The 19,907-nt window shown below is 35.8% G+C and overlaps 1 protein-coding gene across 9 annotated transcripts in view; it reads right to left on the bottom strand.

Annotated features, from left to right (window-relative positions):
- Nucleotides 1-603: 603 nt before the first annotated feature.
- The window catches only part of LOC112607609 (COBW domain-containing protein 3), a 66,557-nt gene continuing 47,253 nt past the window's right edge, over nt 604-19,907 (bottom strand). For 8 of the 9 annotated variants that reach the window (XM_025358656.1, XM_025358651.1, XM_025358655.1 and 5 more), the window contains 5 exons: nt 14,956-15,007; nt 2,935-3,003; nt 2,766-2,831; nt 1,517-1,646; nt 604-1,129 (listed from right to left, as the gene is read on the bottom strand). In XM_025358656.1, coding sequence (XP_025214441.1) covers nt 1,023-1,129; nt 1,517-1,646; nt 2,766-2,831; nt 2,935-3,003; nt 14,956-15,007 — 424 coding nt within the window. In that variant the 3' untranslated portion in view covers nt 604-1,022. The remainder of the gene's footprint in view (nt 1,130-1,516; nt 1,647-2,765; nt 2,832-2,934; nt 3,004-14,955; nt 15,008-19,907) is intronic. The other variant, XM_025358653.1, reaches the window with a different exon arrangement.

Below are 19,907 nucleotides of genomic sequence, written 5' to 3'. Positions count from 1 at the left end.
AGGTGTCTTATTCAACCACAAAATCCCAGATGCCTCCTCCCCAGCGCCCCCGGCATGTGAGGCACATTTCCTCCATCAGCATAGGAATCGGATGACCTGGGAAAGGGAGTATTGTTAGTTTTCCTAGCGCCAACTTCTATAGGGATTGGGGTTATTTAAAACATGAAAGGAGAAAAATAAGGAGGCGCTCAAAAACAAAACACAAAACCCACATTGACGGAGGTATGTCAAAGGGGGAACAGGAGAAAATGGAAAGAGTTCCCAATGGCCAAAGCTGGGATAATTTGAGCAACAAAATAAAGTAGTATTAAATTGTAACCCAAAGTATAAAATATTCATGTGTCCACACTGATAAACATAAATGGTCGAACTAATAAAGCAAAAGCAACAACTGTCCCTTGCAGAAATATTTCAATTAATTATGTAGACACTCCACTCCCAAGAAATTACACTACAACTCCTCATTCTTTTAGTGTGCACGTTGCATAGTGATTTCCTTCCAAAGAGCACAGTATGAAATGGGGGAAAACAGCAAGTTTACAATGGAGAAATCTGACAAACACTCCTTCAGCCAGGTGATCAGGTGGCCAATATCAACATCAATAATAGTCATAACCTTTTATTTCATGTAATAAAATGGTGACATTTACTTGTTTTAAAAAAAATTAATAACAATGTAATCATTATATCTCTGCAATCAGCTGAAGTTCTAAGAAAAAATGATAATGTTGAAAGTTTTATCATCGTTATAAACTTTCATATTCAGTGTATGTAAACTCCAAAGTCAATTTCAAAAGATATTTTTGTGAAATGCCATTTTTAAAAAAAAAAAGGTATTATATATAATTGTATGAATGTTAAATGTTTTACAATACTGATTTGCTATATTTTATGTATGCTGTAAAATACCATTTTAAAGTATATTGGAATTCGTAACTGAAGTAATAAATAAATGCTTGAAATATATCCAGTAGAAACTTATTTTTATTAGCCAATCCTTTTGATAATAAATGCGTCTAGTGTTATGTACAAACTTGATCTTCTTTGAAATGTGTTGTCCACCGCTTTTCTGTTTCTGTCACAGTAGCTATAAATAGCTGTTTAAGGATATCCTTATCTAAATTCCTGCCTGCAAACAAAACGAAATATGACATGATTACATTATGCTTATTAAAACGACACAGTTCACCTATCAATTGCAGTTCATTAAATGCTTTATGGTGTTTAGAAATTTACAAAAAGAATAGTAATTGAGTAATTCTATCCTTAACTTTCTAGTTAAGTATATCAAAACCACATTGGTGCTTGGATTAATCACTTTTCTAAAACTGAAAAAGAACAAAAGTCCTAAGAAGGTTTTATGAATGCTATAACATGATAAAGACGAAACATTGACCACAAGCTCATTTAGTTATAAAAGAGGACCTGAATGGTTAATCTGTTTAAGTGGCACGTGATATCCCTTTCAAATATATTTTTCACTTCGTTTTAGAAGTGTTAATCCTTTGTGACTTACCAATGAGGACCAATCGATTTGTTCTCTCAGTGTCATCCTTCCAGCTCACTGGAGTCTCCTCCAGATCATAGAGCTCATGGACACCCTGGACAATCACTTGTTGTGGTTTGTCTTTGATTGACACCAATCCCTGCTCAAAGGAGAATTGACTGAACATTAATCAGCCTCAGTTCAAACTTAAAAGCAGAAATAGAGCATCAATGTTAATGAATTATTGATATTCACTTAAAAAATACAAACTGTTAAGCTGAGAAAATTACTTAATTCCAATTATTTGTGAATTACAAAAAGTTTCTTAATATTTTTAATTTTCAAAAAAGGTTTCTGTGTATTGATTTTTTTTTTGAACAATCCCCTTTTCTAATGATAAAGTTAGTACATATATTAGGATGGTTTTTCAGTGTTATTTATCACAACCAAAACCTGAAACAAAATGATGAAATCTATATCATATCCTATTGATTAAAGATTTTATATAATGTTTCACAGTTTTAGTGGGAAAAGTTGAGAAGTTAAAGAATTTTGGTTATACTAAATTAAATAATTTGTTTTAGAAATGGGTTGCAATCAATGAATAATCATGAAATAAAGAAAAACTATTATATTTATCTGAATAAAAGTTCATTTTGTATTGATTTGCAGAAATGAGAAACAAATTATCTGATAAACTGGCTCCTATGGGGATGAAATTAACTTACTTGAAATAATGTTCTTAATATATCAAAAACTGTGCACACTTGCGAACACACAAGAGTAGACACTCAACTGATGACGGTTAAGCATACACCTAGAATCACTGCTTCCTGGAAGAAATACTGTTCATGACTTAAATACCCAAATTTCAAGTAATGTGAGTGGGTTTCTAAACGCAGAACAAGAATTCTTCTAGTCCTTTGTAACTTTGTTTAGAGTATGACAAATGTTTAGTGTCTGCTAAATGCATCAGGAAGCATAATGTTCAGCAGAAGTGAGATTTGCAACATTACTTCTCTGTACTCGGGCAGAGAGAGCAGAAGGTAACATTTCAAAGCACACAGGTTGTTCTGGCTGCAACCCTAAAGGAAGCTATGCAAATAAATCATGCCTTATGCAGCGATTTCCAAAGCTCCTTTCCAGTCATGAAAATAATAAAGAAAAATGAAAGTAGACAAAGATGATTTGTACTAAAACCAGTGTTTCTGTTTAAAACCAGTTTTTGTAACAGCCAAGAAAAGGACTTCGTTCGAAAGTCTACAACAGTAAGCTGTACCTTCAGCCTTATGACCTCCATGCAGTGATTGTCCTTGTTTCTCACATTCTTTTCCCACAGGAGATTCTGCAGCAAGTGACATATTTTAATAAGACCAACCATTGCTAATAGCAACAACTATGTAACAAAACCATTGATAAATCATTAATCAGTTAAAAATTGCATTCACCTGAATAAATATATTAAGATGTTCTTCCTTTGCATTTCCTGGTACTTCAAATGTGATTGTAACAATACTCTGTAAATCAAGGGAAATAATCAATAATAATTCTTTATAGTCATATCAATGTATTTTTAAATCACAAATGTTAAGATGAAAAGGAACATATTCATGGAATTTTACATTGCCTAAACCATATATATTAGGTATTATACTTTCCTCAGCATGTGTGCTGTTTTTTTGGAATTAGCAACTCCATTTCCTACATTCTGCAGAGGTACCAATGGGTTTAGTATTTATACAAACTACTACTTTGTATTTTTAAAAACCCACTCAAAAACCCTGATGAAAGGGTCCTCATTATTTAATTCATTCTTTCGTGGATTCTCAGCAATAAGAATATATGTAACACATACAATGTACTCACTACACAGGGCCAGATACTTTTGCCTGAGTCACCTCATTTCATCTTTTGACTTCCTCTTCATAACAATCCTGGGGAGTGAAGATAACTATTTCATTTTATAAATTGGGGGAAATAAGAGTCAAAAAACAAGCTACCCAGAGCCAGGAATAAAACTCAAAACCAAAGTAAATTTGTTCTCTTAAAAAAAAAAATACAAAAGAAAGGCTTGGCTTATCTTTAACTGAACAAGCATATGCCAAGAGGAGAAGAGTTCTTAGTGATGAGAATGATAGGATAATGCCCTCTTTGGCTTTAGTAAGGGTGACATCATCATGTATTGAATATTAACTTTAGGATTTATTTTTCTTCTTTATCTTGATAAATCTCTCACTGTCTACCCTAAAGAAACAGAAGCTTAACATTTCCTCTAACAGGTCACATAATTAAAACTCAAACCTCCCTTTGCCAATATAACCCCAAATTTCAAACTCAGAGATGAAAATACACAAGGGCTAAGCATAACATTACAAAAACATAAACCCCATCTTGGAAAACAGAGGCTCAAAAGCCAAGCTCAAAATGACTTTAAAAAGGTAGAACATAATATACTGAAGCACAGCTTTGCATAACTTCCTAGAACTGCATATCTGGCCTAGCAATTTTACTCACCATTACATAATCATATAGGCTTACAACAGAAAATACAAAAAGAGCAAAACTATTTTATAATCCAAACTCAGAGAATCGCTAAAGGTAAGTATTAAAGACTAATTGAAGCACAAACATGAGACATTTCTTTCTTTCCATAGGTTATTGGGGAACAGGTGGTTGTGGTTAACTTCTTTAGTGGTGATTTGAGATTTTGGTACACCCATCACCTGAGCAGTATACACTGCACCCAATTTGTAGTCTTTTATCCCTCATCCCCTTCTCACTCTTTCCACCTGAGTCCCCAAAGTCCAATGTGTCATTCTTATGCCTTTGCATCCTCATAGCTTAGCTCCCACTTATGAGTGAGAACATAGCGATGTTTGATTTTCCATTCCTGAGTTATTTCACTTAGAATAATAGTCTCCAATCTTACCCAGGTCACTGCAAATGCCATTAATTCACTCCTTTTTATGGCTGAGGAGTATTCCAGTGTGTGTGTGTGTATGTATGTGTGTGTGTATATATATACACACATATACATATAACTGTGGTATATGTATATATAAAATATATATTATATACACACACATACTATACACACACATACATACACACACACCACAGTTTCTTTATCCACGCGTTGACTGATGGGCCTTTGGGTCGGCTCCACATTTTTGCAATTGCGAATTGTGCTGCTATAAGCACGCATGTGCATGTTTCTTTTTCGTATAATGACTTCTTTTCCTCTGGGTGGATACCCACTAGTGGGATTGCTGGATCAAATGGTAGTTCTACTTTTAGTTCTTTTTTTTTTTTTTGAGACCGAGTCTGGCTCTGTCACCCAGGCTGTGGTGCAATCTATGCTCACTGCAAGCTCCGCCTCCCAGGTTTACGTCATTCTCCTGTCTCAGCCTCCCGAGTAGCTGGGACTACAGGTGCCTGCCACCACACCCGGCTAATTTTTTGTATTTTTAGTAGAGACAGGGTTTCACCGTGTTAGTCAGGATGGTCTCAATCTTCTGACCTCGTGACCCGCCCGCCTCAGCCTCCCAAAGTGCTGGGATTACAGGCGTGAGCCACCAGGCCTGGCCATACTTTTTTCTTTAAGGAATCTTTTTTCTATAGTGGTTGTACTAGTTTACATTCCCACCAGCAGTGTAGAAGTGTTCCCTGTTCACCACATCCATGCCAACATCTACTATTATGGCCATTCTTGCAGAAATAAGGTGGTATCACACTGTGGTTTTGATTTGCATTTCCCTGATCATTAGTGATGTTGAGCATTTTTTCATATGTTTATTGGCCATTTGTATATCTTCTTTTGAGAATTGTCTATTCATGTCCTTAGCCCACTATTTGATGGGATTGTTTGTTTTCTTGCTGATTTGCTGGAGTTTGTTGTAGATTCTGGATATTTGTTCTTTGTCAGATATATATATATATATATATATATATATATATATATATAATGAAAGATTTTCTCCTTCTCTGTGGGTTGTCTGTTTACTCTGCTGACTGTTCCTTTTGCTGTGCAAAAGTTCTTTAGTTTAATTAAGTCCCAGCTATTTATCTTTGTTTCTATTGCATTTCCTTTTGGGTTCATGAAATCCTTGCCTAAGTCAATGTCTAGAAGGATTTTTCCAATGGTATCTTTTAGAATTTTTAGTTTCAGGTATTAGACTTAAATCTTTAATCTATCTTGAGTTGCTTTTTGTATACAATGAAAAATGAGGATCCAGTTTCATTCTCCTACATGGCTAGCCCATTAACCCAGCACCATTTGTTGAAAAGGGTATCCTTTCCAAACCTTACCTTTTTGTTTGCTTTGTTGAAGATCAGTTGGCTGTAAGTATTTGGGTTTATTTCTGGGTTCTCTATTCTGTTCCATTGGTCTATGTGCCTATTTTTATAACAGTACCATGTTGTTTTGGTGACTACGGCCTTATAGTGTAAGTTTGAAATCAGATAATGTGATGCCTCCAGATTTGTTCTTTTTGCTTAGTCTTGCTTTGACTATGCGTATGTGTATGTTAAACCATCCCTGCATCCCTGGTATGAAACCCCTTGATCATGGTGGATTATCCTTTTGATACATTGTTGGAATCAGTCAGCTAGAATTTTCTTAAGGATTTTAGCATCTATGTTCAAGGATATTGGTCGGTGGTTTTCTTCTTTGGTTATGTCCTTTTCTGGTTTTGGTATTAGGGTGATACTGGCTTCATAGAATGATTTAGGGAGGATTCCTTCTTTCTCTCTCTCGTGGAATAGTGTCTTTAGGACTGGTACCAATTCTTTGAATACCTGGTGGAATTTTGTTGTGAATCCGTCTAGTCCTGCACATTTTTTTTGTTGGTAATTTTTTAATTACCATTTCAATCTCCCTGCTTGTTACTGGTCTGTTCAGGGTAATTCTTCCTGATATAAGCTAGGAGGGTTGTATCTTTCCAGGAATTTATCCATCTTTTCTAGGTTTTCTAGTTTATGTGCGTAAAGGTGTTCATAGTAGCCTTGAATATCTTTTGTATTTCTGTGGTGTCCGTTGTAATATCTCCCGCTTCATTTCTTATTGAGCTTATTTGGATTTTCTCTCTTCTTTTCTTGGCTAATCTTGTTAATGGTCTATCAATTTTATTTATCTTTTCAAATAACCAGCTTTTTGTTTCATTTATCTTTTGGATTTGTTTTGTTTTTTGTCAATTTCATTTAGTTCTGCTCTGATCTTCTTTCCTTTCTTCTGCTGGGTTTGTTCTTGTTTCTCTAGTTCCTTGAGGTGTGACCTTAGATTGTCTGTGCTCTTTCCAACTTTCTGATGTAGGCATTTAGAGATATGAACTTTCCTTTTAGCACCACCTTTGCTGTATCCCAGAGGTTGATAGGTTGTGTCACTATTGTCATTCAGTTTGAGGAACTTTTAAATTTCCATCTTGATTTCATTTTTGACCCAATGATCATTTAGGAGCAGGTTACTTCAAGTATCTGCATGGTTTTGAAGGTTCCTTTTGGAGTTGATTTCCAGTTTTATTCCACTGTGGTCTGAGAGAGTGCTTGATATAATTTCAATTTTCTTAAAATTTATTGAGGCTCATTTTGTTGGCTATCATATTGTCTATCTTAGAGAAAGTTCATGTGCTGTTGAACAGAATGTATATTCTGTGGTTGTCAGATGGAATATTCTGTATCTATCCTTTAACTCCATTTGTTCCAAAGTATAGTTTAAATCCACGGTTTCTTTGTTGACTTTGTCTTCATGACCTGTCCAGTGCTGTCAGTGGAGTATTAAAATCCCTCACTATTATTGTGTTGTTGTCTGTCTCATTTCTTAGGTCTATTAGTAATTCTTCCATAAATTTGGGAGCTCCAGTGTTAGGTGCATATATGTTTAGGACTGTGATACTTTCCTGTTGGACAAGGCCTTTTATCATTATATAATGTCCCTCTTTGTCTTTTTAAACTGCTGTTTTTATCTTTAAAGTTTGTTTTGTCTAATATAAGAATAGCTACTCCTGCTCACATTTGATGTCCATTTGCATGAAATGTCTTGGTCCACCCCTTTACCTTAAGTTTACGTGAATCTTTATGAGACTCTTGAAGGCAATAGGTGGTTGGTGAATTCTTACCCATTCTGCAATTCTGTATCTGTTAAGTGGAGCATTTAGGCCATTTATATTCAATGTTAGTATTGAGATGTGAGGTACCATTCTATTCATCATGCTATTTGTTGCCTGCATACCTTGTTTTTTTGGTTTTTGTTTTTGTTTATTTAATTGTATTTTTGTTTTCTAGGTCCTGTGATATTTATGCTTTAAAGAGGTTCTGTTTTGATGTGTTTCCAGTATTTGTTTCAAGATTTAGAGCTCCTTTTAGCATTCTTGTACTGGTGGCTTGGTAGTGGTGAATTGTGTTTGTCTGAAAAAGCTGTATCTTGCCTTCATATATGAAGCTTAGTTTTGCTGAACACAAAATTCTTGGCTGATAATTGTTTTGTTTGAGGAGGCTGAAGACAGGGCTCCAATCCCTTCTAGCTTGCAGGGTTTCTGCTGAGAAATGTGCTGTTAATCTGATAGGTTTTCCTTTATAGGTTACCTGGCACTTTTGTTTCACAGCTCTTTCTTTCATCTTAGATAACCTGATGACTATATGCCTACGCAATGATCTTTTTGTGATGAATTTCCAGGTGTTTTTTGTTCTTCTTGTATTTGGATACCTAGGTCTCTAGCAAGGCTGGGGAAGTTTTCCTCAATTATTCCCCCAAGTACATTTTACAAACTTTTAGATTTCTATTCTTCCTCAGGAACGCCGGTTATTCTTAGGTTTGGTCATTTAACGTGATCCCAGATTTCTTGAAGGCTTTGTTCGTATTTTCTTATTCTTTTTTATTTGTCTTTATTGAATTGGGTTAATTAGAAGACCTTGTCTTCAGGTTCTGAATTTCTTTCTTCTACTTGTTCAATTCTATTGCTAAGACTTTCCAGAGCATTTTATATTTCTGTAAGTGTGTCCATTATTTCCTAAAGTTTTGATTGTTTTTTATTTATACTATCTAGTTCATTGAATATTTCTCCCTTCACTTCTTGTATCATTTTTTTGATATCCTTACACTAGGCTTCACCTTTCTCTGGTGCCTTAGCTTAACAACTAACCTAGTAAATTCTTTTTCAAGTAAATCAGGGATTTCTTCTTAGTTTGGATCCATTGCTGGTGAGCTAGTGTGATTTTTTTGGGGAGTGTTAAAGAACCTTGTTTTGTCATACTACTAGGGTTGGTTTTCTGGTTCCTTCTCATTTGGGTAGGCTCTGTCACAGAGAAGGTCTAGGGCTGAAGGTTGTTGTTCAGATTCTTTTGTCCCACAGGGTGTTCCCTTGATGTAGTACTCTCCCCCTTTTCCTATGGATGTGGCTTCCTGAGAGCCGAGCTGTAGTCATTACTATCTCTCTTCTGGATCTAGTCACCCAGCAAGTCTACCAGGCTCCAGGCTGGTACTGGGGGGTAGTCTGCACAGTCAGGAAATATGAACCATCTGTGGGTCTCTCAGCCGTGGATACTAGTACCTGTTCCAGTGGAGGTCGTACGAGGGTGAAATGGACTCTATGAGGGTTCTTAGCTTTGCTGGTTTAATGCGCTATTTTTGTGCCAGTTGGCTTGCTGCCGGGAGGTGGCACTTTCCAGAGAGTGTCAGTTGTGGCAGTATGGAAAGGAACAGGTGATGTGTGGGGCTCTAGAACGCCCCAAAACATATGAGATATTTAATCTCCACTGTTACTAGTAATAGGAAAAGCAGAAAAGTGCTTTCTTGCTTGATATGAGAAGTACAAGTAAACTAAAAAAAGGTTCAAATTGAACTTGCAAATGTGAGACTTTTAAAAGTACTTATTTTGTCACAACAGTCAAGACACTAACAACCACCTAAATGTTCAGGACAGTTGAATGGATAAAATAAATGTGGCAATATATATACAACCAAATATTATGTATCCTTAAAAACATCCTGTCATATGCTACAACATGGATGAATCTCGAGGACATTACACTAAGTGAAATAAGCCACTCACAGAAGGACAAATATTGCATGAATTCACTAATATCAGGTGTCTAAAACAGTAAAACTCACCAAATCAGAAAGTAAAATGGTGGTTACCAGGGGCTAGAGGGAGACGAAAATGAGGAGGTGCCATTCAATGGGTATAATTTTAGTCATGCAAGATGAAAAAGTTCTAGAGATCTGTTGTTGTATAACAATGTACATACAGTTAACGATACTGTATTGTACCCTTAAAAATTTGTGAAGAAGGTAGGTCTCATGTTAAGTGTTTTTTACCACAATAAAAAATATACAGTCATGGATACATAAAGAGAAATGAGTTGTTGGGCGATTTTGTTGTTATACAAACATGATAGTGTACTTACCCAAACCTGGATGGTATAACCTACTACACACCTAAGCTATGCTGTATATAGCCTATTGCTCCTAGGCTACAAACCTGTACAGCATACATTTTACTGTACTGAGAAGTGTATGGAAATAATAACACAATGGTAAGTATTTGTGTGACAGGAATTTTTCAGCTCCATCGTAATCTTACACAGTCTGACTAAAACGCTGTTATGCAGTGCATGGCTATACTTATTTTCAAATCTTAATAAACATACTCTATTTTTAAATTATTTTTATAGCTTAAGGTAATAATAATATGCATTTTTAAATGACAATTATTTTCTTTCTTCATTAAAGAAATCACTACAACAACTAAAAGTCCACATAAAAATATACAGCAAAAGGTTGTCAAATGAAACATTAACTGTCAGTTTAAAAAAAAGAAATTTAGTCTTCAAAAATGTTTAAAATGTATTTTAATGCAAGTTGGAAAACTATATTAAGAATGTCTCAAAATACGACTCAAAATAAATTTATTGTTAAAGATTTTAATTTAATAATTTTTTTTTTTTGAGATGGGGTCTCACTCTGTTGCCCAGGCTGGAGTACAGTGGCACGATCATGGCTCACTGCAGCTTTGAACTCCCAGGCTAAAGCAATCCTACCACTTCAGCCTCTTGAGTAGCTGGGATTACAGGTACATGCCACCATGCCTGGCTAATTTTTTGTATTTCTTGTAGAAAAGGGGTTCCACTATGTTGCCCAGGCTGGTCTACAACTCCTGGGTTTTTAAGCCATCCACCCACCTTGGCCTGTCAAAGTGCTAGGATTACAAGTATGAGCCACCACACCCAGCCTAAAGATTTTTATAACGATTTTCGCTTTTGTCAGGTTAAGCATGTGACTTACTATTTTTAAGAGGTACAATAAACTCCAGTATGAGGCAAAAAAGGCTTTAAAAATTAAGATAATGCATCATGGGGCTCAAGAAGGGTGATCTATATTTTGGAACTAGATGTTTTCCTACACCAATAAACTATTTTCACATTTCCAATGTGAAAAATTAAAAAAAAAATCTATAATTCCCAGTGCAGAAGATAAGGGTCACAACTCATAGTTGGTTCTAATAATAAACTAAACATTATTTGTCACTTGGGTTTTCTCATTCACCTTCCCACTCTCCAAACCCAGGTAGGTGTTCCTTATGGGGAATAAACAAAGAATCCATGAAAAATAGATAACTGCATTAAAAAATCAGGGATAGAGCCTTAATAACACATACATACTATGTCCTAGGTATTACCCATTGCAGACTTTTTTTTCCAGTTTTTGTTTTGAATCTAAAATTAATTCCTTTTTCCATGTATACGGACACAGAAAGAAACAGAAAAGTGAGGCAATAATTCAGAAAACTAAAGCAAAATAAGGAATTGTCTCTAAAATAAAATTTAAGAACAATTTACTCAGGTTTGTTTATTTAGTCTGCTTCTTCTTTAACCCACTGGGTTATTTCTCCATTTTCTACTCTTTTGCAAACAATAATACCTAATATGCAATAACTTCTATATGTTTTCTTCATCCAGAACACTAAGCCCCCTAATGTGCTTAAACTCAAAATCTGTACCTTCACACTCTAGCCCTCTGTTCTTCTTTGCCTGTATAATATCTATACTATAATATCTGGCCACCAGGGACAACTGAATATATGGCATTATCATCCAAATCACTTTGCCTTCCCAATTTTTCTATTTCTAGGTTTCTCTAGTCAATCTAGGCTTGTTTCCCATCACCGCTTCGTTTCTTTCTGATCCATCCTCAGTCAGACAGGATATTCAGGCAAGTCTACCAGTGAAACAGCTCTGGATTTATCCCATTTCTAGTCTAATTGTAACCAACATGTTTTAGGCCTTCATCATACAGTATCTTCCCACATGGTCTCCTGACTCTAAAGTCCAATCTAGCTTATATAACACTCCTAGACAGCAGAGCTTGAGTTCTCTTTGTCTAGCAAATTAAAACCTAATACCTTAGACCGGGATTCCAGTACCAACTCTCCACTAAGACTTCTGTACCAGAGACCTACTCATCTGTAAGATTCTCACCTTCACATTTTTAAACATCCATATTGCTCTTTTCCTTACTTCTTCCTGTCAAAAAAATCCTACCAGTTCAAGGCTATTTTCTGTTAAGTAAGTCAGACTAGCACTTAACCCCCCTTCTTTGACTGGGAAGGGGCAAAAAAGAGCTCTTTATAATTTTGGATATCTTTTATATCTTGATTTCAGTGGGAGTTAGAAGGATATGTGTTTAAATGTGCATATAGACAGATATATAGGTACAAATATACTTAAAAATACATTGAGGCCGGGCACAGTGGCTCACACCTGTAATCCTAGCCCTTTGGGAGGCCGAAGTGGGTGGATCACCTGAAGCCAGGAGTTTGAGACCAGCTTGGCCAACATGGTGAAACCCCATCTCTACTAAAAAAAAAAAAAAGAATTAGCCGGGCATGGTTGGTGCATGCCTGTAATCCCAGCTACTCGGGAGGCTGAGGCATAAGAATTGCTTGAACCTAGAAGGAGGAGGTTGCAGTGAGCCAAGGTCGCACCACTGCACTCCAGCCTGGGTGAGACTCCAGCCGGAGTAAGACTATGTCTCAAAAAAAAAAAAAATCCAAACATTGAATTGTACACTAAAATTACACATTTGCATGCTTTACTGTATGCAAAGAAATAAACCAAACCAAAACAAACAAACAAAAAACTATCTTCATGGAGCATTTGATGGGGTTCAGGACATGCTATTCCAAAATATGGCACCTCAGTATTTGAGAAAATGGCAGAACCAGGAAGGTCACTCTCACTTTCTCTCCTGAAGCAGGTCATAAAACCTAGGAAAGATTTTCTGACCTTCCGCTGATGCAGGTTATAAGACCCTCATTTAAGAGGTGCCCTCTCTATACACAGAGGAAAAGAACATCCTTAAGTCTGAATGTGAAGGGTCACAGAGAAAAATCTGAGCAAACAGGCCTTGCTAAGTTCTTCCCAGTTTATTATTATTAGATCATACTGTTTTATCTAATTATGCTTCTCCATTACTATCCTCTTCCATATCGTAACTAGCATAAAACATACATAGGTATGTTTTATGAAGGCTCCTGTGTCAAGTAAAACTTACTAAATTGGTATGTTGAAATTTCTCTTGATAGTTGGTCTTCTGTTAGAGAGATCTCAGCCATTAATCTAGTGATAGGCGAGGAAAAGATACATTTTCTCCCTTACACCTCAGATCCACTGAACCAAACGAAATTGTTCATGCCTCTGAATCCCATAGCCCTTTGCCTGTGATACTATTTTTCCCTATGTTTATATTATCTAAAGCAGGACAGTGCATCAGAATCTCCTACAGAGGCTTCAAAAATACAGACATGCCCTATTTAGTAGTAAAATGATATAATGTCTGGAATTTGCTTTCATACACTCCAGCAAGGGCAACAGGTACATACAGGCTCATTATACTATTCTACTCTTATGCACGTTTGAAATTTTCTATTAAAAAAACATTTGTTTTTTTAAATACTCCAGGCAAAAGAAATGTTGGGAGGATAGGTGAAATAAAACCAGCTAAATGTTGATGCCATTTAAACTGGGTGATGCACAGAAGGGGTTTACTTTACTATTCTGTTTACTCTTTTATATCCTTGAAATCTTCCAAATAAAACATTAAAAATATACATTAATATACACATACCCAAGTCCCAATCCTGGAGATTGAGGGGTGAGAACTACTGAGTTATCGTATTTTTTTTAAAAAGCTCCACATGTGATTCTGACTTACACGCCATTTGAGAAACACAGCTTTTCATTCGTTTAACAAATATTCACTGAGTATCCACCAAGCCCTGTCCTAAGCAATAAAGATTTTACATTTAAGGAATTTATAGACTAATGCAAGGCAAAAGCATTTCAACCAAAGTACAAGGCATCATAACTGCCACAATAGCGGTTCATTCGAGATTCTACGGGTGGAGACACTGGCCGCTCCAAATGTTCATGGTAAGTGAGTACTGCATTTTCTTCATCTTTTCATCCCTATGATTCTTGGCATCATGTTCTTTACCCAGAAGCTCAAATGTGCTTCATGTTCATCTATATGACAGATATCGACTATCATAAAGAACTGGGTTTGTTTTTTTTTTTTAACCATAAATTCTATCTCCAAGGACTTGTATTTCTCTCATTTATTCATTTTAAAGAGAAGAGAAGAGGAATATCCTATTAACAAAAGTTTCACAGGGAAAGGTGTCACAAACATAGTAGTAAACCTGCTCATAAATATGAACCAAAATGAATACAAATGCAAGTAGCTGTTATCTTGGCCCTATTACAACCAACAGCAATTCAAAAACTGAGTGATCACTTGGAGACAGAGGAAGGAAGACTAGGCACACTGCTCACTTACACATCCCCCACTCCACCCCTCAGGGTTTTAAGTGGAACAAAGAAGTTATCCTAAAGCTCTACGATCTATGATCTGCTTAACAGAAACACAAGTACGGTAAAATTATATTTAATTTGTTCCTAGCATCTTAGATATTTACCTTAAGGATTAATTTTAGAGCATTAAAAACATCTTCAGAAGTTCAAATTTACAGTGCCCAGCTGGTTTCACCTGAAGGTGAAACTCAAAGTCAATTTTTATTTAAATAAGCCATGCTTATATCAGACCTTTCCTTAAACAATTCAACATACTTAAAAACAGACTGCCTATAGAACCCCCAGGCTGCTTTTAAGGAGTAATCCCTATCAGAACTAATCAATATGCTAAGTAATCTACAGAATTTAAAGGCTAGAAAGCATGATTTCCTCAGATTCTAAAACAAATCTGGTTTGATGAATTCCTATTATGTGTTAAGAAATTGAATTAGACTATGTCAAAAGCATTTAAGATTCCAAAAATTATCAACATAGTTCAAAAACACCATTTTAGAAAAAGTTTACAATAAAATAGTCCTAAACATAGCCAATTTAGTTAAAGAGGTCCTTTAAAAACATTCATTAGGAATTTTGGATTTAGATTTTTTTTTTTTTTTTTTTTTTACCTGATCAAGGTGAGGTTGTGTTCCTGGCACATGCTGAAGTTTTTTCTGCAAACTAAAAACCACTGATTAGAAATTCAGAGATGAATACACTTCTGATTTAACTTTATACGTTATTTAGTGACACAAGGATAATGAAGTGACTTTCCATAACTGACTATTTTACTATTCTGTAATTCCAATTTTACATGTTGTTCACAAATTCCAATAGAGAAAAGCTGGAAGATTAAGTTTTTTAAAAATTTCTTTTAAAAAAACACACATTCATATATATACATATGCACACAATAAAGAAAAAATTAATCTTTTAGCAACACTATTTTGTGTGGTTAAATATGTCAGTAGATTTCTTTACCATTCCAACAGGTTTAATACAAGCTTAAATATATATATATATATAAAACCATTCTAGTATTGCTCAGAGTTCCTTAATTTTCTCCTGCTTCCTAATGTGCAAATAATGCTGGCACCTAAAGAAAGTTAAAGGATAAATTTTCCTTTATCAATGTTTTCCCCTGAACTTATTTAAAAAACAAATAGTATTCATAAATTTTCTATATAGTCAGTTACCAGTTGAGAGAAAAAGAAAGTCAGAATGTTAAAAATGCATTGTTCTGATATGAAAAGCACAAGAAGATCAATATGGCTTAACAAATTACAACCATAACAACTGTAGCATACATTTCAACACTGATGGGGACAGGACAGGAGGAAGAAAGGACTTAAAACCTTGCAGATGTTTTGCCTTGAAGAACAGTGAGGGGTAAATTAGTAACAGCAAGTTTAGGAAAGAGAAAGAACTTATAGGAACTATTGGAGGGAATGAGTCTCTTTGGGGGGTCCTAGTAGGGAGAATGTCAAATTAAATCCTTCCCAGCTGGTTGCTCAGGAAAAGATTCTCCTGTTTAGCAGCTAAGCACACACAAAAAAGTCATGCAACGGCCTTCTCTATAGTGGTGAGATCACATTAAATAGCTACTTCAAGTGTCACTAAAGCATTATAACTGCTCTTAAGTGTAGAATGAGATTACTTTAGAAAAACATTTTGAAAAATCATATGCTTTTCCCATATGTTCAGTATTTAATGTTGTTGGACAATGACTGCCTAAAACTTCCTATGCAGCAAAAAAAAAAAAAAAAAAAAAAATCTAACAACGAGCATCTTAAGTTTAGCTCCCAGTAAGTCTCAGAATTTCATGCCCTCTATTTTTTCCCTGTCATAAACATTTTTAAAAGACTAATCTAGTGGATAAGCATAAGCTACCACAACCTGAAATTCACGAATCTGAAATCATCTTACACATTAACTTGTAATCTTATAACAATTTGCGTCTCTGCACACATAAAATGTAAATTCTGTACACATAAAATGTAAAAAATCTCAAAGAGTTTAGCGTTTTATATATTTAACCCATTATGTTCTATAAGAAACAATAATTTAGGTATTGTCAGTAAGATGGAATTAGCAACATTTCTATTTCTCCCAAGTAAAAATATGGAATGATATAAAGAACTGGATGCCTTAATGAAAGTACCTGTATTACAGCAAATTACAGCAAAAGATAGAAGTAGAAAGGAAAAACAAAAATTGATATACTGAATATCAAGGTGAGAAATTATTTCATACTCTAATTCTTATTAGTGAAATAAAGCGCTAAAAGATACAATATGTAAAGGGAAAAAATAAAATTTCAACTAAAAAATATTTCAGTGTTTAACATATTAAATGACAACCAACTTGCAAGCTCTTGGACCGAACAGAGATAAATTAGTTTAAGAAAGGCAAATTGTGCTGGGTTCAGTGGCTCAGGCTTATAATCCCAGCACTTTGAGAGGCCAAGTAGGAGGATCATTTGAGGCCAGGAGTTCAAGATGAGCCTGAGCAACATAGCGAGAGCTTGTCTCTACAAAAAAGTAAAAATAAAAAAAGTAGCCAGGCATGGTGGTGCAAGCCTGTAGTCCAGCTACTCAGGAGGCTGATAGGAGGATCACTTGAGTCCAGGAGTTCAGGACTGCAGAGAGCCATGACAGCCACTGCACTCCAGCCCAGGTGTCAAGAGTGAGACTCTGTCTCAATAAAATAAAATAATTAAATAAATATAAAAAAAAGAAAAGGCCAAGTGTGGTGGCTCATGACTATAATCCCGTTACTTTGGGAGGCTGATGTGGGCAGATCACTTGAGTCCAGGAGTTTAAGATCAGCTTCAGCAACATGGCAAAACCCCATTCTCTACCAAAGTAAAAAATTAGCCAGGCGTGGCAGTGCGTGCCTATAGTCCCAGCTACTCAGGAGTCTGAGGTGGGAAGATGGTTTAAGCCCAGGAGGCAGAGGGTACAGTGTGCCGACGTCGCACCACTGCACTCTAACATGGGCAATAGACCCAGACTCTGTCTCCAAGGAAAAAAAAAAAAAGAAAGGCAAATTTCATGCAGTATTGTTTCATTTTTTCCCCTCGTAAACATATTTAAATGTATCACAGGATCTGTAACTATCAAAACTGCCCACAGCATCAAATTAGTAGTTCTAATCCAGATGTGGAGGATGAAAGGGATCATGGCTAACTAGTGAAAGAGCACTGATAGCCAAGTGAAGGGCTGGAGCCTTGAAGTAAAAAGAAGAAAAGGATCATCAAGAGAAAAGTTAGGATGGACTAGTCTTCTGGTTATTTCAGAAATGGGTAGCAAAAGACAAAGGCTCTTAAGCTCCCAGAATTAGATGACAACCTCAGCCAATCCATCTCCCTAGTAAAGCCAGAACTAAGATGGGAAAAAAGGACCATTTTTAAATGAACAAGCCAAATTTACGCTTAGGGCTGTATTAGTTTAATGGAAGAAGAGTCATTTCAAAATTAGTAAAACAAAAGTTTCATATGAAAAAACATAGCATAATTCTGAATGATTTTCATACAATCATTATCAAGCATAAGTGATACTGGACACCTGAAGCTGACATGAGGGAAAAAGGCTCAGGGAGATTTCACAACTTTGTACAGCAGTGGCTTGAAAGGATATAACGATATTTACCATAAAACAACAAGTGGTCATTTTTACCTTACATAATTTATAAGAATTTTTAGAAAAATAGAAATAACTCACATGTAATTCAGCGACACCAAACTTTTCTGCCTTCCTACTAACAGGAACTAGAAAAGCAAAATGCTGATTTTTTCCAGGTACCCCGAAAATACCTTTATAATTTTAGCCATAATTTGTTTAGTCTAAAAAGGTACTGCTCCAATACCAGAGCTACAGGTGAAAAACATCTCTCTCAGCTGAAGACAACTTCTTGAATAACACTGTCACTGACAAGTTTACCCTCCGAGCTTCAGTTTCCAAACTGAGAAGGAGGAATAACCGCCCTGCCTATCCCAGACTTCTGGTTGCTGAAATAATCTCAATCACTTTCTTTTTTCTTTCTTTCTTTCTTTTTTTTTCTACAAACTACATGCAAATTTAATTTTTCCGATTTATAAAGTAAAAGGGGTCCAATAAAACACTATCGTGTCCTACCTCACAGGTTACTGTAGGTATTGTTTTCAAAATGTGAACAATACTACAGACTGAAGGTGAAAAAAAAAAAAAACTAGTTGAAAATAGAATTAGCTTTTAAGGGCATGGCTAAGGCAAAATTAGAAATATATATATAAGGCTGGGTGTGATGGCCCACACATGTAATCCCAGCACTTTGGGAGGCTGAGGCAGGAGGACCACTTGAGCCCAGGAGTTTGAGACCAGCCTAGGCAATATAGTAAGATCCCATGCTTACAGAAAATTAAAAAGAAAAACAGTCAAGCATGGTGACACATGCCTGTGGTCCCAGCTACTCGGGAGGCTGAGATGGGAGAATTGCTTGAGCCCAGGAGGTCGAGGCTGCAGTAAGCTATGTTTGTGCCACTGCACTCCAGCCTGGGTGACAGAGAACCCCATCTCAAAAAAATAAATAAATAAAAAAGAAAAGAAATACATATAGGAATGAGAATTAGAAGTCTCAAGTATAAAGCCACCCACCATGCCTACCCTTAAGCAAACCTGCCCCACCAATTCAAAATGCCCAGAGAGATGCCCATGTTCATGATCTTATATGGACATATATGAGACTTATGAGATATTCATTGCAGCATTATTTGCAATAGCCAAGCTGTGAGAACAAGTTAAATGTCCACTAACAGAAAAAGGGATAAAGTAAATGTGGTATATGTAGAAAATGGAATATTATTCAGCCTTAAAAAGGAAACCTTGCCATATGCAAAAACATGGATGAACCTTGATGACTTTATGCTATGTGAAATAAACCAGTCACAGAAAGACAAATAATGCATGACTCCACTTGTGTCAGGTAATTAAAATAGTCAACCCCACAGAAAGAGTGTAGAATTGTGGATGCCAGGGGCTACAAAGATAGGGAAATGGGAAGCTGCTATTCAAGGGGTATACAGCTTCAGTTATAAAGAGCGAAACGTTCCAGAGATCTGCTGCACATCCTCATGCCCATAGTTAGCAATACTGTACTGTACACTTAAAAAATTATTAAGAGGGCAGATCTCATGTTAGATGTTCAGACTATAATAAAAAAAGAAAAAGATACTGATGCACAAGAATAACTAATCTTTCTTCCCTCCCTTACCAAAAAGATTCCCCACAGAAGGCAGAAAACTAAGACATTATTAAAGTGAAGAGAGTTATTTGTGTCAGAACCCTAAGCTAAACTTTTCTATGTATTTCATGCATTTTCTCATGGAAAGAGTGTTATACATAGTGTTTAGTGTAGAAGTGTTAACGATTAGCCTCTAAAGTTAACTATCATTTACACTATAATTTCTACAGGGAAATGCAGTATGATTTCCAAACAACCAATCAGTAAAACTTCCAAGAACACATCTCATTAAGAATGGTCTTGCACGCCAAAGGAATGGCAGGAAGCTTAAATCAAGGATGCAATTGTGCAAATCATTCCC

Source organism: Theropithecus gelada, chromosome 15, assembly GCF_003255815.1.
Source record: "Theropithecus gelada isolate Dixy chromosome 15, Tgel_1.0, whole genome shotgun sequence".
NCBI classification, from domain to species: Eukaryota; Metazoa; Chordata; class Mammalia; order Primates; family Cercopithecidae; genus Theropithecus; species Theropithecus gelada.
This window is presented reverse-complemented; position numbering and strand designations above follow the sequence as displayed.